We start from the raw sequence: 12,496 nt of genomic DNA on the forward strand, positions 1-12,496 counted from the left end.
TTAGCAAACTGCCCGGTCTATGTGCCCAAAGCGATTTTTCAGGAGATCGACTCTTTAGTATCCACATTTCTGTGGTTTCCTAAAAACCCACGGATAGCAATGACTACTCTGCAATTACCCATAAACAAGGGGGGACTAGCGCTACCAAACCTGAGACTTTATTACTATGCCTCACAACTGGTATATGTACACTGGTGGCTGTTCCCACAACTGAATAATGCTGCGACTGCGGCAGAGGCGGCATCGCTTTCCTCCTATGAAGCTCTATCGAACATCATATTTAGGGGGGGGGGGGGGTTGATGGGAGGAGCGGTACAGAAATGATCAAGGTCTCTCTCAAAATCTTTAAATTGTGTCAGACATTGGTGCCTGAGACCCAACCTACGATCTCACCCAATCAACCCATATGGAATAACCCATCGTTTCCACATTTTCGTGACTTACCTGATGCAGGCAGGTGGGCTGAGAAGGGCTTAAAATACGTTCACCAACTGTATGAGGAGGGGGGATTTAAAACATTCCCAACGCTGCGACAGGAGCTGGGTATACCTGAGACCTGGAGATTTAGATATTTACAACTAAAACACGCATCTAACTCTCAGCAGGGATGTAATTTTTCAGAATTCTACATTAGAGGGAGCGCTAGCATGCCCAGAACATGTAAAACTAGTTTCCACTTATTATAAGGTGCTGAATGAACCCAGGACTACTAGATTACAAATCCTGAAACAACACTGGATGAGGGATGTACCTGAGCTTTCTGAGGATAACTGGGAGGAACTCCTGGATACGTATTTTGGCACTGCTAGCTCCGCCAGAGATAGAATGATACAGATACGTATTTTTCACAGGATATATTACACTCCTCTGTGACTTTTTTCGTATGCGGAAAATACCCAAACCAATGTGTCATAAGTGTGGTAGAGGGGAGGGAAACTTACTACATATGCTATGGGACTGTGAGAAGATAAGACCGTTTTGGTCTCAGGTGACCCACTTTATTGCGGTCACTTTTGACCTGCCCAATATATGTAGTCCTAAATGGTGTCTCCTCTCGGTCTTTGAGGAAGTAGAACTTAGTAGTTACCGTAAACAGTTTTTGCGCTTTCTACTATACTATGCTAGGAAGACTATACTCTTACAATGGACACAAACCGCAATGATCTCCTTAAACAGATGGAAAGCCTTGATTAATCAAGATATACCAGTATACAAAATAACCTATGAGACAAGGGGAAAGGCAGGGAAGTTTCTTAAAATATGGGGAGAATTTTGAATTTTGAACCTGACATTATATGGGAGTAATACCATGGAGGCTGAATGGGTCTGAGCTTAGCATTTTTTTTATTTTTTTTTGCCACCTGATTATCCAAAATATGCGTGCAACAGTTTGTTTGTTTATTGTTGTTTGGGATTAGGGGGAGGGGGGAGGAGGGGGAGAAAAGGTACACACTTAGCCTCGGTTCACACAGGGGGCGACACGACTTGCCGTGCCGCGACCTGCCGTGACCTCAGCGGCGACTTGCAAATGACTTCTGTATAGAAGTCAATGCAAGTCGCCCGAGGTCGCGGCGAGGCAAGTCGGTGTCGCCTCCCATCGCTCCCTGTGTGAACCGGCCCTAAGGCTCGGTTCACACAGGGGGCGACTGCGATCCGACTTCAGGTCGCTCTAGGTCGCCTCAAGTCGCCTCCAAGTCGCGCTGTAGAAAAATGAATGTGAGTCAATGGAGCTGTCTTAATATACGCTACTGCAGTAGCCCTGACTTTAAAAAAAGGTTCCTGTACTACTTTTAAAGTCGGAGCTACTGCAGTAGCATATATTAAGACAGCTCCATTGACTCACATTCATTTTTCTACAGCGCAACATGGAGGCGACTTGAGGCGACCTAGAGCGACCTGAAGTCGGATCGCAGTCGCCCCCCTGTGTGAACCGAGCCTTACTGAATAAATAAAGTACAGGGAAACTAAGAATGTAAGAAACGATAACTTGAATGATATCCCGTTTGTACTATACCCTGATGTAAAATGTCTGTTATACAATACCTGTCTGTAACAATTACTAATAATAAAAAGAAGTTTAAAAAAAAAAAAGGATTCACTGATATGCCTGTTTATTACTTCCATCTTGTAAGTGTTTTTAATCCTTCCTTGTCATTAAAGTGTTTTATTACTGCACTTAGAAGCACCTTCTTCTCTGCTTTGTAATCCTTTTGTAATACTTTTGGATGGAGTTGGCCCTATATTTGTAGATTCGTTTCTCCAATCTGAGGCTCACTCAATCTCATATAACCAGAACTTGTACATATTTGTCCATACAAACCTACTGGCAAAGTAGTTATCCTGCAATTATTTTTTTTTCCTACCCATTCAATAATGGAGTGCGAGAGTTGAGGTTACCCTGTGCACATGCTAATTACCAGAATTTTGGGCCTATCATGGCATTTCTTGGCTGTACAACTGTAAGGCTGTGATCTGAAAGTCTAAATGTGATTGGTGGCTGTGGTCAACCCAGCAGTTCTTATTTAACGCACATTTCAAAAGGAGGACAACTGTGAACTCTGGAAGTAGAGCTGCATGATTAATCATTAACAATCAAATATGCAATATTTTTCCCTTCCCGAGCTTCAAAACAAAAAAAATTTCATGATTCTTTCTAACAAGTGCTGAGAGTTCTCACAGCTGTAAAAAAAAATCCAGGCAGCCTGCCAAGTTTTATCACAACACACAAATAAGTAGAAACAAAGTATATTTTCATTATTTTATCAAAGGAAAGAACTCCAAGGAAGTTTAACCATTTAAAGATCAAACCTTTTCTGACATTTGTTGCTTATGAGTAAAAATAATACTTTTCTGCTAGAAAATTCATTGGAACATCCAAACATGATATTTTTTTTTTTTAGCAGAGACCCTAGAGAATAAAATGGTGTTTTTTGCAATATTTTATGTCACATTGTATTAGCGCAGTGGTTTTTCAATTGCAATTTTTAAAAATATACACTTTAATGAATTAAAAAAAAAAAAACAGTAAAGTTATCCCAATTTTTTTGTATAATATAAAAAGAAGATGATACATCGCGAGAATTGCAATCTTTATTTGAAGCAAAAAAATTGTGATTCTCATTTTAGCCAGAATCGCACAGCTCTATCTGGAAGACAACATGGCTACTAGTATGGATATTTCTATTGGACAGTAGGAATTCCAAACATACTTTATTAAACATAATGGAACATATAATAAATACTTTTTACAAAGATGACCTCAGTGTTCTGCGATACAATATCAAATTAGCCATGAATATGGAGAACCATGGAATTTCAACTAAAAAATGCAGAATGAATGGTTGCCATATATCCGACCAGCTGCTGAATATATAACACTTAAATAGCACCTGTCACTCACATATCTGGTGTGTGTGGTATAGATTCTAACATTTCCTAACATGTCTTCTTAAAAAAATTCAAAAAATCATAACATCAGAGAAGTGCACATGATTTCTACCAACTAATTATATTTACATATATACTGATTATGGCATATGACAGAATCATAAAGTAGGTATTTCTAAAAAGTGCAGCAAAAAAATAATATACAAATAAAGGAAGCCCTCTGCATTCTTCTCCTTTGTGGACCTGCAAAGAACAGAAAGTATATATTTATACAGTCCTATATTAGAAGTTTTTTGTTACTCTCAGTAGAAGCTTTACTTATCAGTCCTTATCAGTCCTATCCATAAATGTGAATGTAAATGTACAGTATTCATCCAATGTGAAATGGAACCTTTACTCAACTGGGGGGATTTACTAAAACTGGTGCACACAGAACTGGGTGCTGCTGTACATAGTAACCAATCAACTTCCAGGTTTTATTGTCAAAGCTTTAATTGATCAAGCTGAAGTTATAAGCTTATTGGCTACCATGCACAGCTACAACAGATACTGAGTCCTCCAGTTTTAGTAAATCTCCCCCCAACTAGAAAACCTTAATCGGCTTTATATGTTCTATATTATGTATAGTACAGCTTTTGTTCTCAATAAACAAAGTGTGGTGTGGTGCATTAAGGCGCCATTCATTAAAGCGTTTGTTAACCCAAAAAAAGAAAAATGTATCCTGTTCCCTTAAAGCATGTTATACAGCACAGTGATTGTGCCATGTCATATGGCCTCCTGTAACACCCAAAATACCTTGCTGATCCTGCCAGTTTCTACCTTCCCCTCTGTACACTGACCACGATATATCAGGGCTATTGAGCACCGACACTGTAATCAGCCTCTGTCATCCGCTGCTATCTGCAGCTCTTTTGTGTCTCCCTCTGTCCTCCTCTCCCCACCCCTCCCTGCTTGTCAGCTCTCACTAGCGCTGGTCTGCTCCCCTCCACACTTATACAAAACAATCTCATCTTTATATCATCCTCTCGGTCAGATAAAAAGCTGTATCCTAGTGCCTATGCTTTTAAAAAAAAGAAAGCAGATTTCGCCCTGTTTTAACAGCGTCTCCCAGCGATCATGTGACTCCAGGCTCTTTCCTTATCTCCTGCCCGGCTGAAGTCACGAGATCGCTGGGAGATTCTGTTAAAACAGGTAGAAATCGGCTTTTTTAAAATAAAAACAGGCACTAGGATACAGATTTTTATCTGGCAGGGGGGTTGGTATAAATATGAGATAGTGACTTAATCACTTTAAGCAAAGCACTCGAATGCAATTTTACAGTAGCAGGCATTGCATTTCAGAAAAAAGGGTCAGGTCCATTTTCCCATGTTATGTGTCATACGATGCGCACGGGTAAAGCGCTCTGGCGCACAGCTGTGTGCAATAGGAATAAACGAAAGCACACAAGCGCACACACACACAGGGTGTGACCTCTCGCTGACCTATAAAGGAAGTGAGGTCATCCAAACACACTGCTGGTTTGTCTTCAGCTTCCTGTGATTCCCACGTCTGTTCCTGTTATCTGTATTACCCGTTGTGACCCGGATTGCCTCATCGACCTCGCTGATCTTCTCCTGACCCGACCTCTGGCTTGACCTTGGACTCCCGCTTTCTAAACGTGCTTGACCCTCAGCCTGCATCTGGACTTACCTGCTATCTCCTGTGTTCGACCCCCGGCTTGTCTTGGATTATCCTTCTGTCTCAGCGTTCCTGGTACTTGTTGTCTTCTGATCTGGACTGTGTTTGACCCCTGGCCTGTCTCCTGGATTCTGCCTTTGCCTTACGGACTTGCTACCTTTGCTTCCGGACCTTCCCACGGGACACCACCTTCAGCTCTGCTCAAGCTACCTGCTGATCTACTATCAAGTGACTGTCCTACTGGTAGCTTGTGCCTCTTGGTGCAACCACCCTCTGTGCCACCTTCAGGGGTGGTCTGCGCCGAGTCGCAACAGCGACCGCTCTCGGCATCTTGGCCTCGGTGAGTACATTTATATGATAGTACAAACCAGCCATGACAGAGGCCAACAGAGCGGGTTCGCCATTAGAAGTCCTGTGCCAGCAAGTCTCTGCACTCATAGAAGCAGTACAGAAACTACAGGATGGCTATGCGTAGATCGACAGCAGGCTTCAGCGACTAGCCACAGCTCCGGCACCCACAAATCCTATGCAGGCCTCAGTCAGCGATGCCTCCACACCTCATGTCCAGCCTCCACTCGGTATGATGATGGCAGTACCCGAACCACGAGTACCCACGCCTGAGCGATTTTCAGGCCACCGAAAGAAATTCAGAGCCTTTAAAAATGCATGTTCCTTGTACTTGGCTTTGCAACCCAGGACCTTTTCTTCAGAGATTGTCAAGGTCGGGTTTATTATCTCTCTTTTGGCTGAGGAACCCCAGGCCTGGGCCCATAGCCTTATGGAACAGAGAAGCCCCTTGTTAAACTCCATGGACACCTTCTTTGAGGCCATGGGACAATTATATGATGACCCTCAGCGTACTGCCACGGCTGAGGCTACCCTGCATGCTCTCTCACAGGGGAGAAGACCGGTGGAGGATTACACCGTTGAGTTTCGCAAGTGGTCAGCTGACACCGGCTGGAACGAGGCGGCCCTGCGTTATCAATACCGGTTAGGGCTTTCCGAGAACCTAAAGGACGAGTTGGCCCGAGTAGAGACTCCTGCCTCCCTGGAGGAATTAATCCAGTTGGCCACAAAACTGGACAGACGGATGCGCGAGCGGCGCTCCGAACGCCTCCAGGCCCCTCGGCCTAGTTGGATGCTTCCTAAGGCCACTGTCCCGTATCCGCCCATCCCGGTTCCTTCGGGTCCCTCAGCTTCGGAAGGGGAGCCCATGCAGCTAGGTTTGGTCCGTCCTCGTCTCACCCCAGAAGAGCGACAACGAAGACACCAAGCCAATCTGTGCTTATACTGTGGGGGACTTGGACATTTCATTCACAGCTGTCCCGTGAGACCCCGTAAGTTGCCCCCACGGTGTATAATGAACTACCAGAGTGTTGGTCCTGCTCAAACTTATGTGACTCTCTCTGTTTCCCTACAGCTGGCAGAAGAGAAGATCCCACTCCCAGCCGTGATTGATTCAGGGGCATGTAGTTGCTTTTTGGACATCTCCCTTGCACAGCAACTATGCATTCCAAACCAGAATAAAGCAACACACCTTCTAGTCCATTTAGCAGATGGATCTCTGCCACTCTCAGGTTCAGTAACACAGGAGACACTACCTTTGCTCACTATTACAGACTCTGGCCATAGAGAACTCATACGCTTGGATCTAATATCATCTTCCATGTTCCCTATCATCCTGGGATTTCCCTGGTTGCAGGCTCATGACCCCCAGATCAGTTGGAACAAGAAGGAAGTGTCCTTTACATCCGCCTACTGTATGCAGCATTGTTTTGATTCCGTTCCAGCTCCTTGTATGACCGTGGTCCCCACCACTAATCACCTTCAGCACATTCATCAGGTCTATTCCGAATTTAAGGACATCTTCGATAAAAAGAAGGCTGACCGTCTACCACCACACAGACCATATGACTGCCCCATTGAACTGTTACCCGGCTCTGAGATCCCTTTTGGACGAATATTCCCCTTATCCGAGACTGAACTAAAGGCTCTCAAAGCCTACATTGATGAAAATCTCGAAAAGGGGTTCATTCGTCCATCTTCTTCGCCAGCAGGGGCAGGTATTTTCTTCGTGGGAAAAAAGGACGGATCCCTTAGGCCAGGGGTGTCCAAACTTTTTTCAAAGAGGGCCAGATTTGATGAAGTGAACATGCACGAGGGCCGACCATTTTTCCTGACATTCTTTGAACCATTAAAATTCGGTCTAAGTGTGTTCGTTCGAACACTAATACACGGCCCAACAAGAATTCTCTTGCCTTTGTGTTGAAGAGATGAGCTCGGGCGTGTTATTTGGATATACTGTATTTATTGGCGAATAAGAGGGAAGTTTCAGGAAAAAAACTTAAAATTTTAAATAAAAAACTGTAAAGCAAAATAAGGGTCAGTGCCCATCTGCGCGCCCACCATTGCTGGGAATGCAGCCCCCACCATTGCCAGGAATGCAGCCACCATTAGCCAGGAATGCAGCCACCATTAGCCAGGAATGCAGCCACCATTAGCCAGGAATGCAGCCACCATTGCCAGGATTTCACTCACTATTAGCCAGGAATGCAGCCACCATTGCCAGGATTTCACTCACCATTAGCCAGGAATGCAGCCACCATTAGCCAGGATTTCACATACTATTGCCAGGAATGCAGCCACCATTAGCCAGGAATGCAGCCACCATTAGCCAGGATTTCACTCACTATTAGCCAGGAATGCAGCCACCATTAACCAGGAATGTACTCACCATTAGTCAGGATTTCACTCACCATTAGCCAGGAATGCAGCCACCATTGCCAGGATTTCACTCACCATTAGCCAGGAATGCAGCGACCATTAGCCAGGATTTCACTCACCATTAGCCAGGAATGCAGCCACCATTAGCCAGAATTTCACATACTATTGCCAGGAATGCAGCCACCATTAGCCAGGAATGCAGCGATCATTAGCCAGGATTTCACTCACTATTAGCCAGGAATGCAGCCACCATTAGCCAGGATTTCACATACTATTGCCAGGAATGCACCCACCATTGCCAGGAATGCACCCACCATTAGCCAGGAATGCAGCCACCATTAGCCAGGAATGCAGCCACCATTAGCCAGGAATGCAGCCACCATTAGCCAGGAATGCAGCCACCATTGCCAGGATTTCACTCACTATTAGCCAGGAATGCAGCCACCATTAGCCAGGATTTCACATACTATTGCCAGGAATGCAGCCACCATTGCCAAGATTTCACTCACTATTAGCCAGGAATGCAGCCACCATTAGCCAGGAATGTACTTACCATTGCCATCAGTGCAGCCTTGGAGGGGACATGGAGGGGGCTGAACGAGCGCCAAAGAACAGGAGAATCTCCTGTTTACACAGCGGCCTCTTTAAGAGAAAGTCCCGCCTCCTTTAATGGACAGAACAGTCGTCCAATAGCGGAGATGGGACTTCTTATTACAGAGGCTGCCGTGTAAACAGGAAATACACCTGTGTGCACAGCGCTCGTACAGCCTCCTATCTCGAATGCAACCAGACTATATATCTTTTGTGGCCCCGGCGCTGGGAGATCGCCGGGGGCCACAAAAGATATATATGTTTAGATTACGAGGCGGGCCGTTCAAAACCGGGCCGCGGGCCGCGATTGGCCCGCGGGCCGGACTTTGGACATGCCTGCCTTAGGCCATGTGTTGACTACAGGGAACTTAATAAAGTCACAATCAAAAATCGCTATCCACTTCCACTCATCCCTGAGTTATTCCAGCGCTTAGGTTCTGCCAAAGTATTTTCCAAACTAGACTTGCGGGGGGCCTACAATCTCATTAGAATCCGTGCTGGGGATGAATGGAAGACAGCCTTCAGATCGAGATTTGGCCACTATGAATATCTTGTTATGCCCTTTGGCCTGTGCAATGCCCCGGCCACATTTCAGCATCTAGTAAATAATATCTTCAGAGACTATCTTGATGATTTTATAGTGGTATATCTAGATGATATCCTTATTTTCTCTGCTTCTCTTGAACTCCACAGGGTCCACGTGCGGAAAGTCCTCACCATCCTCCGACAACATCGGCTGTACCTTAAGGCGGAGAAATGTGAATTTGAGATAACTACAGTTCAATTCTTAGGATTCGTCATTTCTACCGAGGGCATCTCCATGGACCCCCAAAAGATGAAGGCAATCTTGGAATGGCCTGCTCCAAGGGATAAGAAAGCCGTGCAAAGGTTTATAGGCTTCGCTAACTTTTATCGCAGATTCATCGCCGGGTTCTCTTCAATAGCCACCCCCATTACTCAGCTGACCCGCCAACACACCCGATTTCAGTGGTCTCAAGAAGCCCAAGTAGCCTTTACCAAACTAAAGACCTTGTTCACCTCAGCTCCTATTTTACGGCATCCCGATCCAGTATTACCATTCATACTGGAAGTAGATGCCTCTGAGACAGCCATAGGAGCCATCCTCTCACAACGACAAGGACCTAAAGCTTTGTTACACCAGGTGGCTTTCACATCTCGGAAGCTAACCCCACCGGAGAGGAATTATGATGTAGGCGACCGAGAACTATTGGCCATCAAGTTCGCTCTGGAGGAGTGGAGATACGTCTTGGAAGGAGCCACTCATCCCATCACAATATTCACAGATCACAAGAATCTTGAATATCTGCGGACTGCCAAACGCTTAAGACCCCGTCAAGCCCGTTGGGCGCTTTTCTTTTCAAGATTCCAGTTCCATATCTCGTACCGGCCCGGATCCAAGAACAACAAAGCGGATGCGCTCTCGCGCATGTTCCCTGAGTCTTTCCAGGTAACGGAGCCTAGTACAATCTTGTCTCCTCACAACTTCCTTCTACTCCCACAGCCTGACTTACTTACGGCCATCAAAACAGCTTCAGTCCATTGCAATGACCCAGTCCTATTTACCTTGGAAAAACGTGACAATCTGTTTTGGGCCCGAAACAAGGTCTTCGTTCCCCTTGAGATTAGGACTCAAGTTCTAAGGACTTGTCATGATCACAAATTGGCCGGCCACTTTGGGACACAGAAAACAGCGGAACTGATCTCTCGTTCTTTCTGGTGGCCAGGTTGGAGACAGGACTGCCAGACTTACATTGCCTCTTGTGTACCGTGCCAGCATAGCAAGGTTCCCAAGATCAAGCCCTGGGGCCTGTTAAGGCCTTTGCCCATTCCTGACCGACCTTGGGCAGACGTGTCAATGGATTTTATTGTGGAGCTACCGCCCTCGGAAGGTTTCACCACAATTCTGGTAGTAGTCGACCGTCTTTCAAAGATGGCCCATTTCCTACCTATGGTCAGTACTCCCTCTGCTCTGGAAACTGCCAATCTCTTTATTAAGGAGGCTGTCAGGCTCCATGGGGTTCCCAGCAGTATCACATCTGATAGAGGTCCACAGTTCACCTCTAGATTTTGGAGAGAACTCTGCAAGATACTGGAAATCAAGATCTGTTTGTCATCGGCATATCATCCCCAAAGTAACGGGCAAACTGAACGGACAAACCAAACCCTTGAGCAGTATCTTCGCTGCTTTTGTTCAGGATCTCAAAATGATTGGTCGGCCCTATTGCCATATGCAGAATTTGCCTACAATAATTCAATCCATACAACTACCAACCAGACTCCCTTTTGGATCAACTGTGGGTTTCACCCTTCTTTCCTCCCCAACTCCATCCCAGAATCCACTGTTCCTGCGGTCCAAGATCTGGTAGCTGCCATCCAATCTAATTTCCAAAGGATCCAGGAGACCATACAGAAGGCCCAGGACGATTACAAGAAATACCATGATAGGGGAAGGAAGGAGAACCCTACCTTTAAAATTGGCGAGGAAGTCTGGCTATCTGCCACTAATCTCAAACTTCCTTGTCCCACACACAAGCTGGGTCCCAGATTCATAGGACCATTCAAAATCAAAAAGGTAATAAATCCTGTAGCCTTTGAACTAGCTCTCCCTGAATCATACAGGATACACCCTGTTTTCCATGCCTCCCTTTTGAAGCCATTGGTTCCTAGTCCTTTTCCTGGAAGAAAAGTGCCTCCTCCTCCACCCATCAAGATCGATGGAGAAGATGAATTCGAAGTAGAAGCTTTACTAGGATGCAGGAAAGTCGGTAGACAAATACAATACCTGGTAAAATGGAAGGGGTATCCTTCAGAAGATAACTCCTGGGAACCATCCAAGAACCTTCACGCTCCCAAATTAATAAAGGCATTCCATCAGCAACATCCGGAATTGATGGCTAGCTTGGGCGTCCGGAGGCCGCCCCTCGGGGGGGGGGGGGGGGGCACTGTCATAGGATGCGCACGGGTAAAGCGCTCTGGCGCACAGCTGTGTGCAATAGGAATAAACGAAAGCACACAAGCACACACACACAGGGTGTGACCTCTCGCTGACCTATAAAGGAAGTGAGGTCATCCAAACACACTGCTGGTTTGTCTTCAGCTTCCTGTGATTCCCACGTCTGTTCCTGTTATCTGTATTACCCGTTGTGACCCGGATTGCCTCATCGACCTCGCTGATCTTCTCCTGACCCGACCTCTGGCTTGACCTTGGACTCCCGCTTTCTAAACGTGTTTGACCCTCAGCCTGCATCTGGACTTACCTGCTATCTCCTGTGTTCGACCCCCGGCTTGTCTTGGATTATCCTTCTGTCTCAGCGTTCCTGGTACTTGTTGTCTTCTGATCTGGACTGTGTTTGACCCCTGGCCTGTCTCCTGGATTCTGCCTTTGCCTTACGGACTTGCTACCTTTGCTTCCGGACCTTCCCACGGGACACCACCTTCAGCTCTGCTCAAGCTACCTGCTGATCTACTATCAAGTGACTGTCCTACTGGTAGCTTGTGCCTCTTGGTGCAACCACCCTCTGTGCCACCTTCAGGGGTGGTCTGCGCCGAGTCCCAATAGCGACCGCTCTCGGCATCTTGGCCTCGGTGAGTACATTTATATGATATATGGGGCACTGCCAGACCATTTAATATGAATGGACTCCCCTATTGCACTACACCCTAAAGAATGGTAATGCATTGCATTTACACAGTTGCATTACCACAATTCCTAGTGTGACTTGGCACCAATATGTCAAGAGACAATTTATAGTGATACATTGGCCCGGGGACTACCTGCACAGGGGGCAACCAAGAGAATTAGTAGATGGAAGTAAATGAAGGTCGGAGTTTAAGGCCCCCCTGAAACTCTGGCTAGTTCAACCAGTTTTAAAAGAGTGCAACACTTTCATGTTCACAATTTTCTTTATAGTGAATACCATATGTTATCAAAGATGTGATTTATAACCTTCCTTGGAAATATGATGCAGTATCTGATTGGTTCTCTTTGGGCAACATGTGTCATATGTGTCAAATTTAGAAAATTAATGGTAAACTGAAAACTTACATTTAGACCTTCACTTCCTTGGAGTTGTCAGAAGCGGTGTCAGAAGCTGTA

General features: G+C 45.7%; 1 protein-coding gene across 3 annotated transcripts in view; it reads right to left on the reverse strand.

Moving 5' to 3' along the window:
- Positions 1-3,072: 3,072 nt before the first annotated feature.
- Positions 3,073-12,496, reverse strand: part of LOC143984528 (class I histocompatibility antigen, F10 alpha chain-like) — a 374,849-nt gene continuing 365,425 nt past the window's right edge. For all 3 annotated transcript variants that reach the window (XM_077484648.1, XM_077484647.1, XM_077484649.1), the window contains exons 7-8: positions 12,446-12,491; positions 3,073-3,630 (exon numbers count right to left, since the gene is read on the reverse strand). In XM_077484648.1, the coding sequence (XP_077340774.1) occupies positions 12,448-12,491 (44 nt within the window). In that variant the 3' untranslated portion in view covers positions 3,073-3,630; positions 12,446-12,447. The remainder of the gene's footprint in view (positions 3,631-12,445; positions 12,492-12,496) is intronic.

This window comes from Lithobates pipiens, unplaced genomic scaffold (genome assembly GCF_037356315.1).
Source record: "Lithobates pipiens isolate NorthernLeopardFrog02 unplaced genomic scaffold, aLitPip1_a1.2 Scaffold_1, whole genome shotgun sequence".
In the NCBI taxonomy this organism is placed as follows: domain Eukaryota; kingdom Metazoa; phylum Chordata; class Amphibia; order Anura; family Ranidae; genus Lithobates; species Lithobates pipiens.